The sequence below is a fragment of the Gopherus flavomarginatus genome, chromosome 12, assembly GCF_025201925.1.
Source record: "Gopherus flavomarginatus isolate rGopFla2 chromosome 12, rGopFla2.mat.asm, whole genome shotgun sequence".
In the NCBI taxonomy this organism is placed as follows: domain Eukaryota; kingdom Metazoa; phylum Chordata; order Testudines; family Testudinidae; genus Gopherus; species Gopherus flavomarginatus.
This window is the reverse complement of record NC_066628.1, coordinates 27,423,190-27,449,835: the sequence shown is the minus strand read 5'-3', so window position 1 is coordinate 27,449,835 and position 26,646 is coordinate 27,423,190. Positions and strand designations below refer to the sequence as shown.

The following is a 26,646-nucleotide window of genomic DNA, read 5'->3' as shown; positions in this document are numbered from 1 at the left end:
AGCAGTGTGTGGTGTGAATACGGGGTACCTAGGCTTATAGATGCATGGATCTAAACTTTGCAGGTGCAGTGGCAAGCCCAGGATCCAAATCTGCGCATCCCCGGATCCTCTGAGACAGGCAGTCCTGATCCAGCACTGATTTGGGACCACAACACTCGCAGTTTGGCAAAGGTACCCAGCAGTCTCTAGCCCAGGACTGTTCCTTGCATACAAGGAGTATTGCCAGTGGGAAGCCCCACAAGAGTGGAAGAGGGTTTAAATCCCAACATGATTGACTGTTTTCAGGATGCTTTTCTTTAAGACTGAAATAAGCCCTGATTTCTGGGTGGGTTTCAACACTTCCTGCCATATTTGCAACCCAAAACCTGCAGCTTTTACTGAGTCATAAGATTCTAAAAGTGAAACTGACCAGCAACCAAAGTGAGTCTGGCCAGCTATTTCCAATGTCCATGCTCTCAGTTCACAAAGCATGTGAAGAGGGATTTTTAAATTCTCTCTGTTCTCAGGTGGGAGCAGAGTTCAGGGAAGCGTGTGTGCATGGGGAGGGGATGCATGGCCAGCTTGCCAGCCTTCCTGATGGTTTCAATGATCAGGCCCCTTGGTGCAGCCGAGGCAGTTAAAGTTGAGCTTGTGATCAAGGGGAGCAGCTGGCCAGCCACCTCCTCACTGATAAGGAGGAACTAAAAATAAAAGCCAGGGCAGCTCAGCCCAGAAAGCCCAGGAGCCAAGAGCCTGGTGTGCGGGGGCTGGGTCTGAGTTACACTGACTGGTCCAAACAGCTGAGACAACAGCTCTTCATATGTTACCAAATGTGACACCCCCCCCCACCACAGGGTTTGTCAGTGATTTACTGGTGTGCTTGTTGCTGAAGGGCATTATCCCATCCAGAGCTAGCTCTGATTGTCTGCCTCACTTCAGGTAACCAAAGGGGCCTCCCTGTCGCCCTCCCTCCATGGCATGCCCTGCTGGGGCAAGGGTGCAGGTGGAGATGAGTGCTGCCCTGCTCTCCTGCTGGCCCTGGGGTGGGGTAGGAGAGCTACCTCAGCCTCCTGGGATGGATAGGGATAGTACAGCTGCTGGGCCTCAAAAGCTGCATGGCTGGTCTTGGCCTGTGTGTGGGTGGGGTAGCTTGGGAGCTACAGAAAGCAACGTGACCATGGTGCTTCAGCTAGCAATGCTCTCCTCTCTGCATCAGTCCATAGCCAGGGGTCCAGCAAGATGCTAAGAGCAAAACCCATGTAACCCTCAGAGGCTGTTCAGACAAGCTTTCCTGTGTGTGAATCTACAGGGGGTCCTATACCCCAGCTTTGCTCCCAGCGTTAGGCCTACTTTGGACGGGAGCTGCAGAGGCCCCTGTTCCTTCTGGAGATTTGCCAACCTTGTGATGACTGTGAGTTGCCTCATGATGACCTCTATGGGGCTGGCAATTTGCTTGCTCCAGTTAGAGTGCAAGAGGCCCAGGCGTTCCTCCAAGGTCCATCTATGGAGGCCCCTTCTGCTTATGGGTTTCTCTCAGCCATAGGAGAGGGCTCTGCCACCTCCACCTCAGCGTCTCCCTGGGATCCACATAGTAAGGGGTGGTCTGGGGAGGAGTGGACAGGCCAGGGATGGTGTACATCCTCCCCTACCAGCCCTGCAGGGCTCAGTGACAATACAGATCATGGCAGATCCTTCCCAGGGAGCTGAGCTCGAGGGGGTCAGGTAATCCCATTTCCAGAGGCATTGTGTCCCTCCTAGAACCAGGCCCGAAATCATAGGGCTTTAAAGGTGAAAGTCAACACTCTAAACTTCCTGTGGAGGTTAGAGCCAGACACAGCAACAGCCTCTGGATGCCAGGCTCTCGAGGAAGCTGTGAACAGGCCCCCCAGCCTCTGCTCTAGCTGTGCCGCTGACCAGTCCCATCCATCCCTGCAGAAGGCAGACTTTTTGCTGCGGGCTGTGTCCCACTTGACCTCACTGCTGTGCTGACGAAGGCACTAGCTTGGTGCTGATGCTCTGCTGTGATCAGTGGGGTGTTACTGGCGTGCTGGCTGTGAGGAGGGATGAGCTAGGAACTGGGTAAGGGCAGCCCCAGTCCCAGGTTGAGTGAACCCATAATTTACAGTGATGCTGCAGCGTGTGTGTATCGACCTTCCGTCAGGGCTGTCTTCAACCCTCTCCTGACTGGTTGGGCTGAGGTGCTAGCCCAGCCCTGCCACCCCTGCAAGGGCTTCCTCACCAGCAGGGGAAATCACCCCTTACCATGCACTAAGTGTTACTTGGTCGTCATGGCATGTAGCCCTTCCTCGCTCTCGGAAAGACGCAGTAATGGACAAACCAATGGAAACACTTGTAATCTGGGCACTTAGCACTTGTACAGCCTGGGCCAGGGCACGTTTCTAAGCTTTATTATGGATAGGGGCATTTCTCAGTAACTCCAGCTTTACCTATGCCTGGAGCCACTAACCGGCAGTGAGGCCAAGTTGCATAATTCAGTGCTGCTTGTGTACATGCTTGAGAAGAAACAGCCACGGAAAAAGTCTGTAACATTCCTCTGCTGGGCCATCGAGTTGATATCAAAGCATTTCCTACACCGCTTTCACCTTTGAATCTTAATCCAATAGCTTTGGAGGAATTCTGGAAAGCGGGTGGGGGAGGGAGCTGCTTAGTAAAAGCCCTTGCTGTGGAATCTGTAGGTAAAAGCTGGAATGTCTGAGCTGAGTCATGTTATCTCTGACAAAGGAAGGGAGGGATCCTTTGGCTGAGACGGCCTGGCTCTCTTAGAGATCTATCACCTGTGATGTGCCTGCCAAATTGGAGCTCAGCACGCTGGTTATCAGAGTGAGGGCAGACGTCTCTATTAACTGTGGCCGTGTTCCTTTAGGAAAGCTCCATAGCTTATCTCTGGCTCCCCATATATTACATGCACCACCCAGCAGTCTAAGGGGTAATTTCTAAAAGGGAAGCTGCACTCCTCTCACTGAGGATCCTAGCTGTCTGGCCTAGGAATGCAGCGCTCCTCTTAGATTTACGCATTTCTCTCTTAGTGGGACCAATCAAACCATTTCCAGTTGGCCCAGCCAGACTGGAGCTGGAAGCCAGGGGTTATTGTCTCACTTCCTACTCTGTTAGTTAGTAAGGGAGACAGAAGGTCTTTGGGGTGTAACTATTCAGTATGGTCAGCCCCTGTGTAGCTCAGAGTCCATAGTGTCAATCTGTGGCCTGAGTGGTTCCTGCAGCCCCCGGAGCAGTCAGTGCACTAGCTAGTTCCTAGAAGGTGCTGGTTCAAGACAGCTCGGGACGTGTGCTCCTGGGACCAGTGACTACTGGGCTCTTTCCTTTGCTAGAAGCCTCAGAGAAACTGACTTTCTATTGGAAAACAGGGCAGTGTGGAATAAGAAGGTGACTGGCTGGAACCCCCGAGCCCCACAGAGAGGGACCTGCCTTTGGGAGGGGCCGTTCCCTACAGTTTTAAAATAAATTACTCGCCATGCAGGTGGCCAGGAAGGGAGTGGGGGTGATGGGGTATCACCCCTCTGTGTTAGGCTGCCACCCTCATTAACCTCCACTCCCATTACATCTGCAGGGCTTCACATTACCCCTGATTTACAGAGCCTGTTTCCCCACGTATGTGTGTGGAGGCATTTGGCTGGATGGGTGTGAAGCAATGGGCATGTTACTGTGGATATCTGCCATGCATGCTGGCTTAGGGCTTGGATGGTTACATTCCTTGAGGTGGTGGGGGTTGGTATCCAGCCTGGAGTCCCAGGGAATAAGTGCTGGGTTCCTTTGCTCTGTAGAGGTAGGTAGCACTGTATGGACTGGGTTAAAGTCTTGCTGCACCTCATGGATTTGAGTGGGACATGTGACCTGGTTACACAAGTGCTGTGTTCTTAGCCATTTCCTCGGACATGTTGTGTGAGCTTTGGGCAGTGAGCTAAAGAAACAGGGTTAGCACCGAGGCGGAGGGTGTGACTGGTGCAGTGCACAAGTGTTCTTTCCAGCTGTACCACTGGCCCAGGCCTTGGCCACTGTTATGCCAGGGACATTTCCTCCTCCAGGTCTGTAGTGGGGAAGATCCAGTGAGGGTCAATCCACCATGAGGCTCTTGCCCCCTCTACTCTCCCTTTCCCTCTAGCTCCCAACCCATCAAGTCCTCCCGGGCCATTTCATCAGGAAAGCTTAGGTCGTCAGCAGTCACAACAACCATACTAAGGTCACTGGAGACAGTGAGCCAAAGCAATGCTCCCAGACCAGAACTTCACCACTGTAAAATGTAAACTGTGGGCTCTGGGCTGGAGGTCTCAGGTGGGGGAGTCCAGACAGTGAAATGTTGTTTCTCTCCTGCTTGAAGATTTGATTATGTTACAAATGTGCAGGCTATTTGCACTGGGTGCACTCTGTATTCGAGGGCATGATCCTTCAGCAATCCCGTGTCCAATTCACTTCCAGTTCAGGAGACCGATTTGCCCCCAGCAGCAGCTCTAATCTACCGAGGGTGAGAGCAAGGCTCTGGTCTCTGTAGGTTTTAGAGGGAGTGAGGAGCAAAGCTAGGCACTCGATTGAATCTGAGACCCGTCACTCTGGAGCATCATCTGGCCTCCCCAGCAGCTCCCCACTGACACATGTGCCTGCATGTTCAAGTGCTTAACTAAACCCACTGGGGACCAGTGAGCCTGGTACTGCCCTGACAGAACTAACGGTTAATTCTGCTGGCCTGTGCTCAGCAGCACGGCAGCCTCCTTGGACTGCTACAAATGGCACAGGAGGCCCTCTACACTGCCACCTCCTCCGTTAGCCAGCCCTGCTCACTGAGAAAGCGCAGATCGCTATTTATTTCCATGTGCCTCGTGGGTGACATTCAGCCTCTGCCAGGCCTCGCTGAGATGCTGCATGCCGGCTCCATTATCTGTGTAGATTCACTTTATGAGTCACTCTGCAATTTGATGCATTATGGCCAGATAAAAGATACTTTATCCCTCTGATAAAAACAGATACAAATGATGTCAAAATAAAAGAATGTTTTCTCATCCAAATAAAAGGAGAAGTTGTGGTTCTGGGGTTATTTTTCCTGAAAACCTCCTGAGAAAGCAAGACTTTGATTTTTACCATTTATAGTTAGTTTTAGAAAATTCAACATTTTACACTGGCTGTCGCCCCTCCCCCAGCTCTGCAAGAGGCCTGGGCACAGCTTTGGGGGGGACAGTGAGTGTGCTGCACCCCCGAGAATCCAGCCAGTAATGTACGGAGGGCGCTCGGTGCTCCAGCTCCTTCTCTGATAGTGATACACTCCTGGGTAATACCCTGTGCCCTGGCCCAAGGCCTGCAGCCAGAGCCCCATGATGCCAGGAGCTGCAGAAGCATTCTCGGCGGAGACACACCAACCAGGGCACTCCATGCCATGTGCAGCAAGGCCACGACCAGTGTCTTATGAGGTAGGGACTCAAGTGGCTGTTCCCCGAGGCAGGACTGCAGCCATGGGCAAGGCTTGATCAGCATGTGGCAGGTACTTGGCCTGATGGAGAATCCCAGGCAGTGAGGGCTCTGGGTCTTCATGGACTCATTTTGCTGGGATCAGTGAGAAGCAGGGTTTTGAGTTGGTTGGTCACAGAACAATGCCAGCTCCAGTGGGAGTGCTCAAGGGATCATCTGGATGTCTAATGCCAGCTCCAACCCCCTGAAAGATGCATCCCCTTTTGAGGGAAGAGGCCCAGATCTTCCCTGGTTCTGAGTCTGGTTCTCCTGCTGGATCTCTGAAAGGCCTGGATCATGACTCCTGCTCCATGCTGTTTGCTGTGAGCAGAGCACTGAACAGCTGCTGTTAGCCACAGCTTGGGGGGCACTTCTTGGTGGCTAGTCTGCAGCGGGGCTGCAGTGAAGTTCTGGGCAGAGCACAGCCAGTGACTTTTGTAGACCCACAATGATTCAGTAGGATGTGCTCAGGTATCCAGGGTCTCCAACTGGAACAAGAAACCCTGCAAATGGGAAATGTTTCAGTCTCGCTGGCACACAGTAACATGGGACCACTGGGCTTCAAAAGCCGCCCCTTGCCTGTCACCTTTTAGAGCCATTCCACATGTGCTGCATCTCCACAGCCTGCTGAATGCTCCCACTGTGCTGGGAGGAGAGGCACTGCCAGCCGAAAGGAAAAAGCTGGTTCCCATGACTGTCTTCTCAGGGACGCAGGCGAGAGGCCATTGTGTCTGGGACCACGCAGGGACCCCAGAGACATCAGACTGGAGCCCCAGGCCTCTCTCACTGCCCCCAGCCCTAGCTCTCAAGGTGTGTCCTGGGGCAGAACATGTCCAACGGCCAGGGAGGGAGCAGTTTCCCAGCACCTTGTCTCTGTCTGAGGGACGGGAGGGCTCTGCTCTAGGGCCACACAGCTCAGCCTGTCTCTGAGACACCTGAGGTACCAGCAAGTGCTGGTACCTCCCTGTCCTCAGGCCTGGCTGCTCTAGGCTGTGTCTACCTGCATCGTTCCTGGGAGGGAACATGCCCCGTGCTGTGGGCTGAAAGGGCGGGAGCTCTGTGGGGCAGGAACTTCATCTCTGACTCATCTGTCAAGTGCCGCCCCCACTGGTGCTATCGCCGTCGCCCTTCCATGATGCTCTTTCCCAGCAGGGATTACGTCCATGGACAAGTTCATGGCTCTGCAGGCTGTTGAACAAGATCTCATGGGGAGATCCCACCAGGCCGCCAGCCAGCCGCAGCCAATTCCAGGGGTGGAGTCTAGCGAGAGAAAATGTTTGTGTGCGGGTGGGTAAAACCTTACGTACAGGGTGTGTCATCTTCAATGATCTGGATGTGCCTGTTCTCTGCCCCGGGCAGCAGTGCAGGGATGCGCACATCAAACCTGCCAGCTGGGGAGGGCTCCCCAGGGCACGTGGGGGGCTACAGCAGCACAAGACTGTGGTTCCTCTTTTACAGCACGCCCTGCCCCAGGCCAGATGTGGCTGCCGTTTCTCTTATCCCCGCTGCAATGGGGAGGGCTTCATAGAGCAGCCACTGGAGGCAACCCTAATGCTGTGCAAGTGTCAATGCAGGGGACAGGCCCCAAGGGCCCAGAGACCAGCCATGGCTAGACTGTATCTGGCCTTAGCACAGGTGCATGGGGGACGTTGCAAGCGGGCTTTGCCCCAGGAGCTCTCCAACAAGGCTCCCACCCCTAGGGACACAAATCATGCCTGAGGGGTAGGAGGAAACGGGTCCATCCCCACCACTCTGCACCAGTCTGTGGAGCTGAGGGTAAGCAAGGCCAGGTACTCAGGAAACAAAACATAAAGGCAACACGCTTCAAAAAGAGACCCGGTGCTTTGCCACTCAGCACACATTTCACCTGTGGTACTCACTGCAGCTAGATGGCAGGGGGCCAATTGCTTGGTAGGATTCCAAACAGAAGTGTTTCGTCTGTGAGCAGTAAGAGCATCCTCTGCAGCTACAGTAGCTAGGGTAAAATATTTTAACAGCTGTAGACCCCCAAGCTTGAGAATATAGTCCAGATACTAACTTCCCAAGGCTAAGTAGGAGGTTTCCCCATAGACGTGTTACAGCAGCATCTGCTACTGGCCACTGCTGGAGAGAAGATTCAAGACTAGATGGACCATTGGGGTGATCCCATCCGGCAATTCCTACCTTCCTGGGATGTAGCAGGTGATGTAAGGCTGGTGGGACCATCACTGTCGGAGGAGTTAGTGTAGCAGAGGAGATTACCAGAATGAATCAAGCATTGGGTTTGGAGACCCAAATCCAGAAGCAGCAAGCTCACTTCTGCTGGCTAAGGGGAGGAAGGGTTAAGATTCATTCTAAGTTGTGTGCTGTTTGCACAGTGCACAGAGAACCTGACCAGAGGGTAATTTGCCAATGAAGCAACTTGTAAGGAGGTGCAGAGAGACCGCAAGAAAGAAACAGAATCACAGAGATTTAGATCTGCCTCACCCTGGAAATGAAACAGAATGTTGGCAATTGCAGAGCTGCACACGCCGAGCTGGAATCATAAACCCCAGGCAGAGAGGAATGAATTAAACAGAACGAGAGCTGAGGGACTCTAAATGCTGTCTTAGCCATTTCAGTAGAGTCCTCATAAATCTGCACAATTAGGAGACGCAGTTAAAAAAGCCCAACACAGTTATGCTAGGACATGAGGTGAGATCAGTGGAAACACAGCCCTTTATAGCACTAGCATAAGCCCACGTTAGCGCAGTGTGACTGACGTTACTTGTTATTATCTGCATAGGGGAAGGCTGGAGGAGTTATGAGGGGTCTGGAGAGAACAGAGCTGGTGACTCATGAGCCACAGCCCAATGTAAATGCTCTTTGGAGACAGAGTCTTTCACTCTGTGGACACCGGTTTGAATTTGGAAGTGATCAGCACCTATCTAGTGCTGTAACCACCGGACAGCTTCCGTGGAACACAGGTCTCAGTCCAGCTCCTAGTGACGAGCTGAGTTCAGCACAATGGTGCTAATTGACTTCCTCGTTAGGCCCCAGCTGACCAGCCGGCGCAGATTGGATCATCTTCTCACATCTAGAGATGGGCCTTCCGCTAGCGCTAGCTGTCCCCACTAAACACTCATGATGTTTAAAACTAGGAATAATGCCAATAACCCCAGTATTGCTTTCTCCGCCTTCCGCCTAGCCAGTAGGAGAAGAGGGTAATTGATTTATAAAGTTGTAAGCTTGCTTGCTTGTGTGTGTGTGTGTGTGTATGCATGCACGTAGAGTGTGTGTGTGTGAGCTGTGTGTCTGTGTTGTGTACATGTGCATACGCTGTGTGTATGTTGCGTGTATGTGCATGTTGAGTATATGTGCGGTGTTGAGTGTGTGTACGTGCAGTGCATGTTGTGTGTGTGCTGTGGGGGTGTGTTGTGTGTTGAGTGCATGAGGAAAATCTAACTCAATGTGTTTTATTCGGAGCATGGTGAGGTCAGGGACGGCTTCCCCACGAGGTACTATAGGCCCATACCCAGAGCCCCCACTCCTGCTGTCTTGTGATGGGCTCAGAACCACAGTTTTCATTTTGGTATTATCCTGTAGGGAGTCAAAGAAGATGCTTGGCAAAGGGAAAGAAGCCTGAATCTGCAGACAGCCTGAACCAATAGCTCCAGGAGCTATAAACTGTCTCATTCATCACAACTGAAATCTGCTAGCTCTGTAAGGAGGACCAGGTTCACATTGTGGGGGCTAGCTCAGTTAAAGCTAGCTCGGGTCTGGCTCCACATGCAGAATGTAGACAGGCCCCCACCCGGTAGAACGAGGTACCATTTTCCAACCAGCTGCAGTGGGAGGCTGGCTTTTTGTCTGCCATGGTTATTTTGGCATGCAGCAGCAATGAGGAGTCCAGCAACGAATGAGGCCCTGGGCAGCAGGCCTTGCAGCAGCACACTGCAAATAGCTGTGTGGACATTGTGGCCCGAGCAAAGGTGTGGACTGGCCACCAGGCTCCCCCCCAGGTCTGAGCTCGGGTAGCGAGCTTGAGCTTCCACTGGTGCTGCAACATCCACACTGCTGCTTTTAGCTTACTGGCACAAGCCCTGCCCCACAAGCGTGCCTGCTGGGCTGCGGGCTCATTCCTTGCAGCAGAGGAGCCATACCCCACGTGGTCATGGGCCAGGGTAGAGCAGCGAGGGCGCTGGTGGTCAGGACCCTGGGCTCTTGCAAGGCTGAGCCAAAGGAGAATACACAGGGAGGGAACGCTGAGCTTGTGCAGCCACGTCAGCCCGACCGCTGATTTCGCTGTGACCTCTGCACTTGGGAGAGCTGTGAGCTCAGTGTGCCTTGGCAGTGCCGTTAACTGACCGGGGATGGCGAGCCAGCCCAGACCCACGCGCAGCAGCTGCCTTGCGGGACCTTGTGTTCCAGCACTCGCTGAGGTTCAGGGCCACATTCAGTTTTCCTGGGACCAAAGTCTGGCCACGGAGGTGGGGTCGATAAAAGCAAGAGATCGGAGGCGATTGATAACGAGACTATCTTTCTAACATATGGCAAGAGTCCTGTGGGGAAGTAAATGAGCCAGCTGCAGCCAGGGTCATTCATAAACTGGAGGGTGGTCTCCAATAAAGAGCGGTTAGTGCAGGTCTTTGTGGCAAGAAAGGCCTGTTTCTTTGCCCTGCCTCACAGAGCTGGTGCTGGGCTCAGAGCACACTACGGGCCCTGGCAGAGCAGCTCTGCAGAAGGACTGGCTAGGGACTCTTCCCTGTACTAATACAGTGACAACAGCTTCATACGCAGAGCAAATCCAGGGGTATTTTCTGCTCTGTACATTTATTTAAGGAAGTTTAAAAGCAAATTTGGCCCCTGGCTTTGAATCCTTATTCCTATTAATTCAAACACCTTGGACAGAGCATGCCTGGGCAGTCTTACATGTGACATTTCACTAAAACTACTTACAAATAACTCGCATTACAAGTTTATTCCTTCTCTGCAGAATGTTGGCTCGGAGCTGCGTCTCGCAAGCCATCTGCTGCAGGCGAGCTGCTTATCTTTGCTATCAGAGCCCTCTTCTAAATATTATGACCAAACAGAATTCCAAGAACAACATCCATCCCGCTGCACAGAAAATGCGCAAAGCTGATAAACTGTTTATATATTATCAGCTAAATAAGTTGGGTTTATCTGGGAGGGTTTGTGGAAAAATCCCTTCTGTCAATGGTGAGGAATTCTGCATGGAGTGAATGTTTGACAGGGCAAGCGAGGCTATTGAGGGCACTGCCCTCCAGAGAGCTGTACCTGCAACGACTGTTCCTGACTCCCACAGGGCCATGCCAGGCTGCTGGGAAAGCTGCCATTTGCCCTGGTCCCATAGAATGGGACCACAAGGCTGGCCAGCGGCTGCCAGCAGAGCAGGAGCTGGGCAGCATTCAGCACTTCTGCCGTGGTGACTCTGGAGGGTCTGTCTGCCGTGCAGCAGGAAGCAAACCTCGAGCTAGCCCACTAAAAATGGCTGTGTGGACGCTGCGGCTCTGGCTGGTGATTGGGTGGCTTGAGAGCCTGAGCTGCAATGTCCACGCAGCTGTTTTTAGAGCGCTAGCTGGAGCACTGCTAGTTTGAATCTGTCTCCTCGGGCTGAGAGGCTTGCGCCCAGCTGCAGCAGAAACAGGTGCTGGGTTGAATTTCTAGCACCCCCCCCACCCCTTTCCCCCTATTCTGCTCCAAGGAAGGACCCTGTCTGCCAGCCCCTTGTCCAATCCTTCCATGGGCTCTGTATGTTGAAGCAAACTCCTAGAGAGAAGAAAGGCAGGTTTTTTCCTCAAGGCCCCCAGAACCATGAATTTGGCCTGTTCTGAGGTGAAAACGCTGTTTTCTGAAATTCCACAAAAAAGCAAGATTTGTGCAAACCGGAAAATTCCTGCCAAATAAGTCACAATCGCCCCTTCCTCATCCACCATCATATGGTCCAAACCTGGGCATTTCAGATCTGTTCTCCCCAAGTGACTCCAGAGCGAAAGCTGCTCAGTTCTGCAGTCAGAGGCTGCCAGCCTGGCAAACAATTTGTGCAACTCAGGCTGGGCTCTCTCTTCCCTGGCACTGTCACCATTAGTAACCTTTTCACAGATTGACAGCAGCTGTTAGGGTCTAGTGATGGTGCATGAGGCAGAGCAGACTCCAGCTCACTCTCCCATAGCTACACTGGCCCTATAGCGCTGACAGCAGTGACACACTGGCAAGTGAGCAGGTGTCATTCAGTGCCATCGGCAAGGATCCCATGCTCCCATGGAACCATTTTACTCAGTCACTTCTCTGAACTGTACGTCATGGCTGAGGTTGGGGGATGGGTGTTTCACAGGGGTTTCCTAGGGATCAGTTCTTGGCCTGATGCTGTCAACATCTTCATAAATCACCTGGAAGTGAATGTAAAACCACTGCTGATAAACGGTGCATCCAGCACTAAGATTGGTGGTGTGGTGAATAGTGCTGAGGTCAGGGCTGTCCTACAGAGCAATCTGAATTGTTGGTGAGCTGGGCTCATTCGAACCACATGTGTTTTAATACAGCCCCCATCTTGGAACAAGGAACGCAGCTAGGGTGACCAGAAAGCAAATGTGAAAAATCAGGATGGGATGGGGGGAATAGGAGCTCATATAAAAAAAAAAGCCCCAAATATCAGGACTGTCCCTATAAAATCGGGACATCTGGTCACCCTAATTGCAGCCAACCCTGCAGAATGGGGACTGGACCCTGGAAAGCAGGGACTCTGGAAAGGAGATAGAGGTCAGAAGGCCAAGCACCACAACACAAGCTCCTGGTGCGATGCGGTGGCAGAAAAGCCCTCAAGTGTTCCTGGGCTGTCCAACCAGGAGTAGCCAGTAATAAAAATACCTAGCTCTTTTCATCCACAGATCTCATAGCACTTTACAAGGAGGTCAGTGTCATTACTCACATTTTAAAGACAGGGAACCTGAGGCACAGAGAGGGGATGTGACTTGCCCAAGGTCTCCCTGCAGATTTGTGGCAGAGCCAGGAATACAACCCTGATCTCCTGAGTCCCAGTCCAGTGTTCCAGCCCCTAGGCAACTCTGCCTGACAAGAGGCTAACAGCCCACAGGAAGAGAGAAACAGACAGCAGGCTTGTGTGGTAAAAAGTAAATAGATGTGAGGCAAAGGCTGCTCACATCCTCAGGACAGCTGCTCGCTAGGAGCTGAGAGCAGAGGGCTAGAGGGGGCTGTCACTCAGCCGTGGAGGTGGAAGGGCTGACAGGTAGAAATCCCCACCATGAAAGTGATGATACTGAGTTGGGGGGAGGAGGAGCAGAAGTTCTCCAGGCACTGGCCAGCAGGAGGGTGGTTTGCTAGGATTTGGGACCATGCAGAGGCGCTAGATGTAGGTTGTTCTGTGCCTGCGTGTTGGGGAGGGGAAAAGATGGAGAATCTCACCGGCGGCCCTGGTTACTCAGTGCTCTGCCGCTGCCTGGGATAGCACAGTTGTGTGCTTTTGGTTGCAGCCTCCTCTGTAACTATGATCAGCCTCCTGAGGATGTCCTGGGTGAAAGCCTTCCAGGACTGCAGTTAGCCCACGAATCCCTTCCTTGCCAAACCCCAACACCCCCACAGCGCAAGGCCCCTGCAGGCCATGGGGCCTTTCCATTGATTTGAAGAGGCTTTGGTTCAGACCATGGTGAGAACCTTCCCATCATGCATTGGTGGGGCAGTGCAATAAGTTTCCATCACACCAAGGTCGCAGTCACATCCAACAAAATTCTTACCCCGCGCAGAGTGGGGGAATGGCTTAGAGGCTGCAGCAGGTCTGCCTTTCCTCCTAGACATCCCTAGTGCTCTCGTATCCACAGGCAGTACAGGCTGCAGTGCTCACGAGGCCAATATTCCAGCAGCATGAGGCACAATGTGTGTCAGGAGTTTCACATGGGTGTTTGCCAGGGCAGTCTATAGGCCCTGCATTAACAAAGACAAGAATTTTCTACATAGTTCAATGGGAAGTCATCAGGCCTTCAAAATCGGCTCATTTTTACTTGGAAATGTGCATCATTGTAACCCTTCTGCCACGTGGAGGCATCAGCAGCAAGGGCCAGGCTCAATATCTAGGGGTTTCTCTTAACAATACAACACAGAACCAGCTCAAGACCAACCCAGAAATCTAGGAAAACCACACACTATTCTGGGCACCGCAACACAGCTACAGTACCCTACTCACAAGCTCTGAGTGTGGTATAACAGAAGAGAACTTTGATGAAAAGAGAGGAGGAACTCAGCATTAATATGGGAAAACATCACAAAAATGCAAAACATAAGTAACCCTCACATTCCTGGGGGTTCAAGCCCTGCTTCCTCTGGGCCCCAGGGGTGCTCAACCCTTGCTCCACTCAGACCCTGCCCTCATGCCAACCCCACCCTTTCTCCCAAGCCCCCACCCACACTCCACTTCTTCTCGCCCCTGCTCCACCCCTGCCCTGCCTGTACCTGCCCAGTTCTGCCCCCTCCCCTTGTGCGCACCCCTTGACCACTCCCCCCCAGCCCCCAGGATCTCATTCTCATGGCTTGTTTCTGAACTCTCTCCAACTTATCAACATCCTTGTAGACAGCAGAGCTGGACACTATTCCAGCAGCATTCACACCAGTGTCAAATACAGAAGCCAAATAACCTCTCAGTTCCTACTTGAGATTCCCATGTATACATCCTAAAATCTGATTAGCCCAGATGGCCATGGTGGTGCACTAGGAGCTCCTATTCAGCTTATTCCAATTCTCCACAATGACCCTCAAGTCGTTTTCAGAGTCCCTGAATCCCAGGGTAGAGCCCCCTATGCCATCAGTGTGGCCTACGTTCTTTGTTCCTGTCTGCCTTCACTTGGGCTGGGTCTCTTGCAGTGTTACTCGGCTGCAGGCTCCTCTCCCATTGGATCGCTGGCCATTAGATTCATTTCCTCCAGTTGTATTAGCCTGCATTTGTCCAGGATGAATCTCGTTGCTCATTCATTACCTGATATCTCTCAAATTAACTCTCCTTCCTGACCTGGCTGTCTGGGTTCATATTGCCTCCCAGTTTCCATATGACAGATGTGGTTTCCTTTCCATGTCCTCCTGGCTCCAGTATATAGGAACTGAAAGCAGGTGTGTTCTCCAGGAGCTGTGAAACACACAACGTTTGCTAGTTTAAGAATTTGAAAGGCAGGATCTTGTGTCTCAGATAAAATTCCCAGAGAGTTTTTGGAGCTATTATTAAGGAATCTCCTTGGGAGTTTCTTGCTCACCAACACGCTTGAAATTCCTTTCAAATCCCGGCTCAGCCTTATTGGTCCTGCACCCATTTTCCCCTGCCATGCCCCTACTGCTGCATTGCAACCATGCTCCATCGCACAAGGTGGATTGTCTGAAAATGGAGTTTTCTCTGTGCTGCAGACTCAGGAAATGCAGCATGTCGGGGAGCTGAGAGGCAGAGATGGACAATGGTTCATCTTTCAAGACTGCACTCTTGGCATTCTTTTCAGAAAAGGGAACGATTAAGAACCAAAAACTCCCACCAGATTTCTGATGCATGCCTGCTTCTCTGGGCTGCGATGTCTTTGCAGGGACTTGGAAGCACAGCAACGTGGGTGGGCGGAGACTCCCCGGGAGCAGATGACACTTCATTGGGACTCTCACTGCGTTTCAGCTCGTGCCAGTTACACAGCTGTCTCATTTAAACAAAGTTTATCCGGACGTTACTTAGTGTTCCGAGTGCAGCTCAGCCAGCAAGTTGCTCAGCTCCAGTGTGTCTGACCTTTAGCACCAGCCTAGCTAAGGATGGGACTCAAACTGGGATGACAAATCCACAAGGCTGGGCTTTGGGGCAGTTTGTAGCCAGATCTGAAGGGCGTGACCCATGTCTCCAGCAGGACAGGGCAGGGTGAGGCAGGTCAGATTTCCCTCAAGTCCCAGGTACTGGTAATAAAAGAGCATCTGTAGGTTTCATGGAGACCTCAAACCTACAGTGGTGATTCCACCGCTTTCCTTCCCAGACATCTGCACCCACCTGCCCAACTCCCCAATCCCCCAGCCCAGGAACCTCCTCCCACTCACTTGCCCTTTTAGGGGCACTGAGTGACTCCTCCTCCTCTGCAGGATCCAGGTAATGGCTGCAACCCCCAGTTCTAAGCATGGTCTTTGGGAAGGTGTGAAGGTGTCACCTGTCCCCGCAGTGCAGCAGGAGAAGGGAGACACTTCCATTGTCCTGGGTCCCTGACTGGATAGGACCTGAGAGGGGCTCCAGAGCCCCTTGTATGGCAGCTGTGCAGATCAGCGTGACGGTGGGCAGAGTCAGGGAGTGGGTGCAGCTGAAGCAGGAGCAACTCCCTGTGCCAGCTGTGCTGTTGGGGGAGGAGTAAATGCCCCTCCCCCCTCAGAAGACCCTCCTAAGGGCTGAGAGAAGCAGGGAAGAGCCAGGAGAATGATTAAAGGATTTGAAACCCTGCCGTACAGTGAGAGGCTCCAGGAGATCAATCTATTTAGCTTAGCAAAGGAAAGGAAAAGGGGCAACTTGGTCGCAGTCTCGGGGTACCTGCATGGGGAACAGATATTTAATCGTGGTTCTTTCACTCTAGCAGAGAAACATCTGACACAATCCAAGGGCTGGAAGTGGAAGCTAGACAAATTCAGGCTGGAAACCAGATGTATGTTTTAAATGGTGAGAGTAATTAACTGTTGGAAGAACCCACCCAGCGTCGTGATGGAGTATCCATCCCTGACAGTTTTTTTTAAATCAAGACTGGCTGGTTTTCTAAACGTTCTGCTTTAGTCCAAACAGGAGTTATTGGAGGCGGGGGAGGGAGTCTCTGGTGTGTGCTGTCCAGAGGTCACAGCAGATGGTCCTGCCTGGCTTTGGAATCTAGGAATGTTCCTAGGCATCACCTCCACCTCACTGAGCCTGCAGGAGAGTTGGCCTCCACCATCCCCAAAAGGGCCAGGCACTGCTTGGCCCCAGGAGCCCCAGGAGGTAGGTGGAGGGCTCTGGAGGGTGTCTGAAGGTGAAGCTGTGTCAGTCTTAATAGCAGGTCATGCTCACAAATTCTTCATGGTGCCGGGCTGACATTTATCATCAGCACCCCGCAGACAGGTCGTGCCCTGAGAAATCACTGGGATGCTCTCGCCATCCCCAGAGGCACCAATGCACAAAAGCCTGCCATCCTGTGCATCCTGCCATCACTCCAGGCATTGCCCACACTCGCATCTGCTCTTACGCCACATGGAGCATGTGCACAACTGGTTTAGAGGGCATGGTGCGTTCTCTAGCCACCTCTCTGTGTGCAGTGCCAAGCGAATGGCGTTTAAAACGCTTTTGGAATAACGGACCCTCAGACTGTCTCCAAATGAGCAACTCGGACAGCCCAAGCAGACTCACATTGACCTAACATCCCAACTGCTGCAGGTCCAGTCACCCCAGCCAGGCTCCTCCAGCGACGGCTCCAGCCCATTCTCAGCTCCTCACTCCACTTTGTACAGTACAGTGCGTGGTCCCCCCTTAATGCCTTCCTGTACTTTTGCTGTGCCCAGATGAGTCAATCTGACCTCCTGGTCTAACACTCTGCCAGTGCTGTGGCCATCTCAATGCACAGGTCCCTGGTATTTGTCAATCATCGCCCTGCAGATCTCTTCGTGTATCGCACTGCCCTGGACGTGGCAAATGCCAGCTGAGTCTGAGTTTAAGCAATCTCTTGCTCATGATTTCCTTGATGGATTTGTTAGAATGGAGCCACTGGTCAGATGTGACTGACAGTTTGACAGCCCCCCTGGCCTAGAGGACACCGTCACTCCTCGCTGGCCTAGAATCGCTGCTAAAGATCCCACTGGATCATTTCCCTAAGAACCGCTGTCAGCTTGTTGAATATATCCAGGCTCCATGCTGTGACGCCGAATGGAATCTGGGAGACACTTGAGGATATTATGAATATTAATATTGTAAAATTGCAATGAGTTGCACCAGATATGCCATGCAAGATATCTGCAGAAATGTTATGATTTGCCAAATATGATAATCTCATGTATCTCTGTATTATGAGTTATAGATATGTATGTATGTCTGTATTTCAAACTTGGGCTATGCTTCCAGGTGACACCCTCAGACAGTTTGGGAGGTCAGCTTTGCCTAGCCTGCTTGATGGCTCATTAAGGACCATCAGCGAAACAATTGACCCATTGAGAGAAGGCAGAGGATACACCTTATGACTCAGCAAGGCATGCATGGGCATGCCTATGGACAGAAAAGGCTTCCAAGCCATATGCTGGGCAGCTTGTGTTGGAAACAAAGGAAGCACAGGCCACATGGAAAAAGACTACAAAAGGCAGCTGCATCTTCTCCATTTTTTCTTCGTTCTGGCTTCTTACCTCTGGAGGAACTTTGCTACAAACTAAAGCTTTGAACAAAGGACTGAATGACCCATCCAAGCTGTGGACGCATTCCAGAGGGACTTTCAAGCCAGCAAACTCACCAATACTGCTAGGAAGCTGATATATGGATTTGAAGTCTTTGTATGTATGTGACTTTTTTACCATTTAACATCTCTCTTGTTCTTTCTTTTTTCTTTATAATAAATCTTTAGCTTTAGCCACTGAAGGATTGGCTGGCAGTGTGGCATTTTGGGTAAGATCCAAACCTATACTGACCTGGTGACGTGGCTGGAGCATCTGGGTCAGAAGAACATTTTATATCGTGAGCAGAGTTTTTTAATAACTTCTCACTGTACTGGACCTAGGTGCTGACTGGGAGCCAGAGAACTGGAATGCAATAAAGGGGGCTGTGTGAGTTCTTTTTTTGCTTCTTGATAACCAGTGTGTGGGATCAGAAGCGCAGTTTGTGACTGGTTGGGAAGTTTAATTTCAGTGTTACCCACCAGTCTTGTGAGTATCCTTTTGCAGCCTGCCCTGACCTTGGCATTTCCAGTTAGGACTGCCCCAGGCACCACGGGTCACACATGCAATCAGCTAACAACAGCTCATCCCGGACACATTGAGGGTCACATCTAACAGTCACCAAGGGAACCAGTGGGGACTGGTCCCTGCCATGTGACAGGGCACAGCGCATGTTGCGTGAGTGCAGGCACATCTCCTGGAAGCACATGCCACTGGTGATCATCTAGCATACCGACCTCAGGAGACATTCAGCTCTGAGAAGGCAGCATATCTCCATTACAGCAAAATAAAGCCTTGGGGGACATCTGGAGGAATCCCTGTCTGCCCTCTCTAGGCTTGGCATTCAGACCTTGTTCACAGATACACACATTACACCCGTGTCCAAACCAGAACTTACGGCTTGTGTGCAGCAGTGCCCTCTAGCACTTCAGTGTAGACACTGCCTATGCCAATGGGAGGGGGTCTCCTGCCAGCATATCTGTCTCCCTGAGAGGCAGGATCTAGATCAATGGAAAAATTCTGCTGTAGACCTAGTGCTGTCTACTCTGGGGGTTAGATCAGCACAGCTACACCAGCCAGGGGTGTGGATTTTTCACACCCCCGAGTGATGTGGTTAAGCCGTCTTAATTTTCTGGTGTAGACCAGGCCTTAGTGTTTCTCACTTGGTTTCTCTGGTCAGGGCAGGGATCAAGGTAGCCCTGAATTCTTGGCAGTGGACTTCCTGGACTGCTCCATTGCCTGGAGCACAGAGTCTGGTCCAAGAAGTGAATATAGCTGGATTGCGTCGTAATAGTGACCATTATATAATTAAATATAACATCCCTGTGGTGGGGAAAACACTACAGCAGCCCAATATGGCAGCATTTAATTTCAGAAGGGGAACGACACAAAAATGAGGAAGTTAGATAAACAGAAATTAAAAGGTACAGTGCCAAAAGTGAAATCCCTGCAATCTGCATGGAAACTTTTTAAAGACATCATAATAGAGGCTCAATTTAAATGTATACCCCAAATTAAAAAACAGTAAGAGAACCAGAAAAGTGCCACCGTGGCTAAACAACAAAGTAAAAGGGTGAGAGACAAAAAGGCATCCCTTAAAAAGTGGAAGTTAAAATCCTATTGAGGAAAATAGAAATGAGCATAAACACTGGCAATTGAGATGTAAAAATATAATTAGGAAGGCCAAAAAAGAATTTAAAGAACAGTCAGCCAAAGACTCAAAAAGTAATAGCAATTTTTTTCAAGTACATCAGAAGCAAGAACCCTGCTAAACAACCAGTGGGCCCACTGGATGATCAAGATGCTAAAGTTCAGTACGGATTAGTTTAAGTGAGAAGGGTGAGCATGAGTACCTGGTATTAAATGAGGCTATTGATATGATGGGCATCAAAGAAACTTGGTGGAATGATGATAATCAATGGAACACGGTAGTACCAGGGTACACAATATGTAAGAATGACAGAGTAGGTCTGCACTATATGTGAAAAAAAGCATAGAATCAAATACAGAAGTATAAATGACTCATACCGTACCATAGAATCTCTATGGATAGAAATTCCATGCTTGACTAGTAAGAGGATATCAGCAGGAAAATACTATCAACCACCTGACTAGGATGATGACAGTGACTGTGAAATGCTCGGGGATATTAAAGAGGTTACAAAAATAGAAAATTTGCCCCATTCTTTTTATTTCCTCTGAAGCATCTGGCACGGGCCACTATCAGATGACAGGCTACTGGGCTAGATGGACCATTGGTCTGACCCAGTATGGCCACTATTATATGTTCTTATGTTTGAGGTTGGAGGAGCAGAGCCTGTGTGCTGCTAGGGGACCTAACTTTTCATGCGCTTTCTTTTGTGATTTGATACAGGTCTGCTGTGTGTGTGGCAACCATAATGGTGCACAGGGAAGTTTTCTGAGTATAAAAAAAAAGATATGTGTGTGTGTGTGCGTGTGCGTACATGCGTGTCTCCGTCACACCAATATGTGTGTGAGAGAGCGAGGGAGAGAGCACAGTGTATTTGTGCGCTTGTTGATAAATATACCTATATAAATAGGGAGGGAGACGTAAATACATAAAATCATTTTCCATAATTAAAAGATGTTTTAGAGCAGAATATTTCCATTTTAGGCGTAGGGATATCAATTTTATAAATACAAGATTAAAATAAACATTAACATGATTACATCAGCACACACTCTCACACACACACACACACATATATACTTAAAATAGGCTCCCACACTACCATTTTAAATAGCACAAAACAAATGAATTCTCCAAATGTTGTTTAAACTGGCACTGGGCTTTATGATGTCATCTCTGGAGTAATCACAAGTTGTTTTCCCGGAGTAAATATGGTTGTTTTTCCCATTAGTAATTGTGTAGGAGTTTCAGTCTATGCAAGAGCAATAACCATACTAATGAGCTATCTATGATTGCTGCGGGCTCCATGCTAGGTGCCCAGCTCCCTCATTAACTCAGCCGAGTGCTGTGATGTTCCCCTGGTGTTAGCTAGACCAGTGATCTGCTAGGTCACTCCAATCCTCGACTCTGGCAGCCAGCCTTACCCTGCTCTGCTGTGAGAACCCTCTCTCCTGGGCTGTTCACACACAGTCTCTAGCATGTAAGCTGCTCCCAGTTACGGGAGTGAGCACCTTTGGCCAGCTGCTGCTTGGATTGTGCAACCCAATAACACTAGCCACCATCTCCGGTCCCAGACACAACCCTAGGAGCCTCCGTCTTGCAGTGTCCAGTTATGCCCACTGGACACTGCAAGCTTATATAAGTTTGTCAATTTAACAAAGAAATAGATATGTACCAGGCTTGTTATCCCAAGAGGAGTCTCTGACACACTTCAAACTAAACACACTGCTTCAGGTAGAATAAACAAACAAATTTATTAACTACAAAAGATAGATTTTAAGTGATTATAAGTCAAAACACAAGTCAGATTTGCTCAAATGAAATAAAAAGCAAAACGCATTCTAAGCTGATCTTAACACTTTCAGTGCCCTTACAAACTTAGATGTTTCTCAACACAGGATGGCTGGTTAACCTTCAGCCAGCCTCTCCCCTTTGATCAGTGCTTCAGTCGCTTGGTGGTGGTGTCTGTAGATGGAGGTGGAAGAGAGAGGAAGAGCCTGGCAAACATCTTTCCCTTTTATCGTGTTCTTTCTTCCCTCCTGGATTTGCTCCCCTGCTTCAGGGTCAAGTGAGCATTACCTCATCATAGTCCCAAACTGACCAAGGGAAGGGTGGTGATTCACTCGAAAGTCCAACCGATCCTTTGTTGCTGCCTAGACCAGTGTCCTTTGTTCCTGTGAGGCTGGGCTGGGTTTGACCCATACATGCCCTGGTGAGGTGTGAACTGCCTCTCTGCTCTTGGAGAGTTTTGCCCGGGCTTGTTTTAAGCCATGAGGACACATTTTCAGCCTCATAACTATATACATGAAATTACAACCTATAACATTACTATAACAACAATGCTCAGTGCATCATGAGTCTTCCGAAGACACCCGACATGACAAACTTTGCATTGGATACCACACAATCATTATAGGGATGAACATGGGGGTGCATGATGTTCCCCTGAGATACAGAGTGTCACAGGTGCTGTCAATGATATCCATTGTTTTGCGTATCTTTTCTCTCTTCAGCAATAAAGTGTGGCACTTCGGTCTAAAGCAGAGTCTAGATCTCTGCAGTGTGTGACTGGATTCTATTGGACAGATTGTGAGCTTTGTCATTGACTTCACAGAGAGCAGCAGCAGGCGGCCAGGAGACTGCAGCTGATATGGTTTGGGACCACAGGGATCTCTTGTATGTGGCCCTCTCTGAACAAAGCACCAGAGCAAAACTCCCTGCCGCTTACTGAGCTGGCTGGTACCTGTGGATGCCCAGCTCCTGGCAGACCTAACGTTTGCCCAAAGCAATTGGTTACATGTCTACTTAGTTTCAGCTCATTGGTTAGAAATGCCACCCAAATAATTGCCCCCCATGAGTGCCGTTGTCTCCAAAACCCACTAGATCCTGATGCCCAGCCCTCTGGGCATTGTGTAATTTGAGCCAGCTTTTTCAGAGCTCAATTGACCATGGTAGGACCTGAGCCTGGAATGTACTGAGCACACGACTTCAATGGCCATTGTGGGTGCCCTGCACCTTCCCAGACTGCTGGTCCCACGCCTACTCCCTTTGGAGTCAATGTGCATTTTGCCATTGACTTCAGAGAAGCAGAAACAGACCTTTAGAGCCTGACTTGGTTGCTCTGCACCTTACATGCCATTTACACCAGGGAAAAGTGGGTGCAAAATACTCCCAGGTCAGAGAGGACACACAAGGTGCAGGGCAGGGGCGAATCAGGCGCTGTGATCGGAGCTTGCTGCAGACCTGGGAGCAGACGCTGCTCCTCAAGCTGTGCAGGGACGTGGGACTGGGCTTTCTTGTTAGAGCGCTTGGGTCTGAATCGCGACGTGCAGTCTCTGGTTTACAGGGCCCCATGTTATCTCGTGTTCCCTTACACACCCTTGCAGAAAATGCCGTCCTAGCACACGGGCTCCACTTGGAGTGCTGTATTCATTCAGTTATCAGACTAAGGCAACCGTGTCTCTGAATGACTTAAAATAATATTTGGAAAAATCCATATTAAGTATATTAGTCGACTAAGCCTTTAAATCTTTACAAGGGCCTTAATTCCAAGGACTCTGCTATGCATATGTGCCAAGGATTGTGCAATGTGGTGACACAGAGGCAGCCCGGTTCTTACTGAGCCCCATCCTGCTGCCTTTAAAATGGTTAACTGACTTCTCGATGCTGGAAATCTGTTTCTGTTTAAACGGCAAGCCAAGGGGTTTCAACCCCTGCTCTGCAGCATCCTGCTGGGCAGCTTTTCCAATTCTCATGCTTGGCATATTCTGGGAGTTGTTAAATGATGTTGCACTGGCTCACTGTAGTTAGATTTTAAACATGTTTGTAAGGTTTTTACAAAGGAAAAAGCCGTGTTTCATTACTAAGGCACTGCGCCAAGTATCTTCTAGTAAATAATCTGTCCTGGAAATACTCTGTGCTCCCCCCGAGGAATCCGTGGAACAATAAACCAGCAAGGCGAGAAGGTGCTACATAGGCACATAGCTAGGAGCAATGGCAGACAATGAAGAAAGAGAAAATGTAGCTGAACAGTCTGCAAAGCTTCTGTTCTAAGGCAGACTCATCCACCCAGAGGAAGTGCTGGACACCCCTCACTGAGGCATTCAGGGTTAGGCTAGAGAACAGACTGCAGGGAACAGACCATCCCTGGATGAGGCAGATCTCCTGAGCAAACTGATCCAATGAGTGGATTCTAGCTACTGCCTATGATTCTAACAGCACCAGGCTGTCGCTGGTGGCTTTCCCGCTCGAAGCACAGGCAATGATGGGTCCACGTAGATTCGAGAAACAGCTTGAGTCTCAGTGAGGGATGGTGGGACGTGTGGGAAGGAATTTGGGCCCAGGCTCTGCTGATCTTCTGTGCAACGTCTCCTTGGAACTAGCCCCTGGGTGTGTTGGCTCATGTCTCCCAGTGAGCACAGGGGGCCCTCAGAGGAAATGGGATGACATGAGGATCACAGGATAGAGCACACTCTGCATTCCCAGAGAGTTGCAGCCCTTGAACTCACAAAGCTACGTCTACTCTTGTTGCTGGGGTGGAGGGGAAGGAGATAACTTCTACCTCAGGGAGCCGTACTGGTGCTGGCTCTCCTCGCGCTAGCATCCAGCTGCAGCTAGCTTCCCAGCACAGACCCTAAGCATGTACTCGGGGCAGCTGTGCCACAGCTCCACTCTATTTGTTGGGTGCTAGCTTGATCAGAGCTAACCCAGATATGTCTCCTTGAGCTGCGAATCTCACACACACACACACACACACACACACACACACACACACACACACACACCCCTCCTGTGTTTGGGCATTCATAGACTAGCTAGTCTTCTGGCTAGGACACCTGAGCAAGCTGGAGAGTGCCTGCGGGTGGTCACAGGAGTGTCTGGTGGATCTGCAGCATAGAAGATGTAATGCTGGTTACGGAGACCATGCCCTACAGTACAGGGCCAAAGGCACTGTCACATACCTGTGTGATGAAGGCCAGTCTGGCCAGGCTGCACATCTCAGGACCACTGTGAGGCCCTGATAAATCTGAAAAGCTCAACACTGAGGCAGTAGGCTGCAGCTTGGCTCATAGGAGACACAGAAAGGGTCTATGGAGAGTAGATCCTGTCAATCTTTGATGAAATGACCAGTTTGGCTGATAAAGGTCATAGTGTTGATGTAATAGACTTAGACTTCTGTAAGCCGCTTAACTTGGTACCAGGTCACATTTCGATTAATGATATAAAATTAACATGGCATGCATTCATTAATTAAGTGCTAGCTAGCTAATAGGTCTCCAAAATGTAACTGTAAACAGGGAACAATCATCGAATGGGTATGTTTCTAGTGGGTCCCCTGACGCTATTTAACATATTTATCAGTGAGCTGGAAGAAAACAAAATCAGCACTTATAACATTTGTGGATGACACAAAAATTGGGGGAGTGGCAAATACTGAAGAGGACAGGTCACTGACTCAGAGTGATCTGCATTGTTTGATCAACTGGGGGCAAGCAAACAATGCACATTTTAATAGGTTAAATGTATAAGAATAATCAGTTTAGGCCACACATACAGGATAGGAAATATCCTGGGAAATAGTGCCTCTGTAAAAGCTTTGAGGAGGAGGGTTTGTCATGGTGGATAATCAACTGAACATGAGCTCCTAGTGTGATGCTGTGGCCAAAAAGACTAATTTGAGCCTGGGATGCATAAACAGGGGAATCTCAAGTAGAGTAGAGAGATATTTTATCTCTGTGTTTGGCAATGGTGTGACCGCTCCTGGAATAATGTGTCCAATTCTGATGTCTGCAATTCAAGAAGGATGTTGGCAAATTGGAGAGGGTTCAGAGAAGAGCCATGAGAATGATTAAAGGATTGGAAAACCTGCCTTAAAGTGATAGACTCCAAGAGCTCAATCTATTTTGCTTAACAAAGAAAAGGCGACTTGATTCTTGGCTCTTCAGTCTAGCAGATGAAGATCTAGCATGATCCAGTGGCTGGAAACTGATGCTAGACAAATTCAGACTGGAAATAAGGGTGTAAATTTTTAACAGTGAGAATAATTAACCTCTGGAACGCTTTACCAAGTGTGATGGATTCTCCGTCACTGACCATTTTGAAATCAGGATTGGGTGAGTTTCTAAAAGCTATGCTCTAGGAATTATTGTGGGGCATTTCTCCGCCCAGGGTTATACAGGACTTCAAACTAGATGATCACAACAGTCCCTTCTGGCCTTGGAATCTATGAATGTCAAGCTTACCTGACATGGAATGTTGCAGCATTTCCATATCAACCTCTGGGATAAAAATGAATGTGGAACTATTGGAATCTCCCACAGGGTGGCAATCCCAAATTCCGCTCAGAGCTAATAAGGGGCTGGGTAATAAAGCCAGTGGCAGTGTTGTACCTGGGTTTGTAAGACTGGGAACATTTCTTTTTTCTTGTGCAACATTTCATCCTCTTCCTTGTGGCAGGTGCAGGCTGTTTCTTCTGGGCAGCCTTGAACTGGGCATGGAGTCATGTTCCACAGCAAACCTCTCCTGATTGTCCCTGTCCCTGCTCTGCTCTGTGCCCTTCTCCCTGCTGACCCAGCGCTTTCCCTTCAGCTTTAGGAAGCAGAAGCACACTGTCCTGTGTGCTGCTCATGCTCAGTGTTGCCAGCTCTCACAACCGGGGTTTTGCTCAAAACTCCAGCTCTTAGGGGCATGTTAGTTCACGTGAATCACAACTTTCCAAAAGAAAAAAAAAAGGGCCATTTCTAGCCCTCATGGCTGTGGTGGAAATGTGGCCCAAGTGTAACCCACAGGCTCAGAAACCTGACAGCAAAGAGAAAGATGCCAATTTATTTTTTCTAAGGGCTAGTCTACACTGGCAATGTTAAAGCGCTGCCGCGGGGGGTATAGCTATCAGCGCTAGTGCACTGCCTACACTGGCGCTTTACAGCGCTGAAACTTGCTGTGCTCTGGGGGGTGTTTTTTCACCCCTCTTGAGCAAGAAAGTTACAGCATTGTAAAGTGCCACTGTAGAAAAGCTCTAAATCTGATGGTTTTTAATGCAGTCCCATGGTGTGGGGTCTGACTCTTGTGGCTGGCAATCTCGCCTGCCCCTGAGCTGCATCCTGCTCCACTCAGTAAGGACATTAGGGTGATTTATGTATTTGGAAGCACTCTGAAGCTCATCCCCATGGAGAGTTAGC

The 26,646-nt window shown here is 50.0% G+C and overlaps 1 protein-coding gene across 2 annotated transcripts in view; it reads left to right on the top strand.

Moving 5' to 3' along the window:
* MYOCD (myocardin) overlaps positions 1–26,646 on the top strand; it is a 488,383-nt gene that overhangs the window by 41,643 nt on the left and 420,094 nt on the right. The window contains exon 2 of one of the 2 annotated variants that reach the window (XM_050919226.1): positions 64–171. The exons of the other annotated variant lie outside the window; for it this stretch is intronic. Coding sequence (XP_050775183.1) covers positions 64–171 — 108 coding nt within the window. The remainder of the gene's footprint in view (positions 1–63; positions 172–26,646) is intronic. 2 annotated transcript variants of the gene reach the window in all.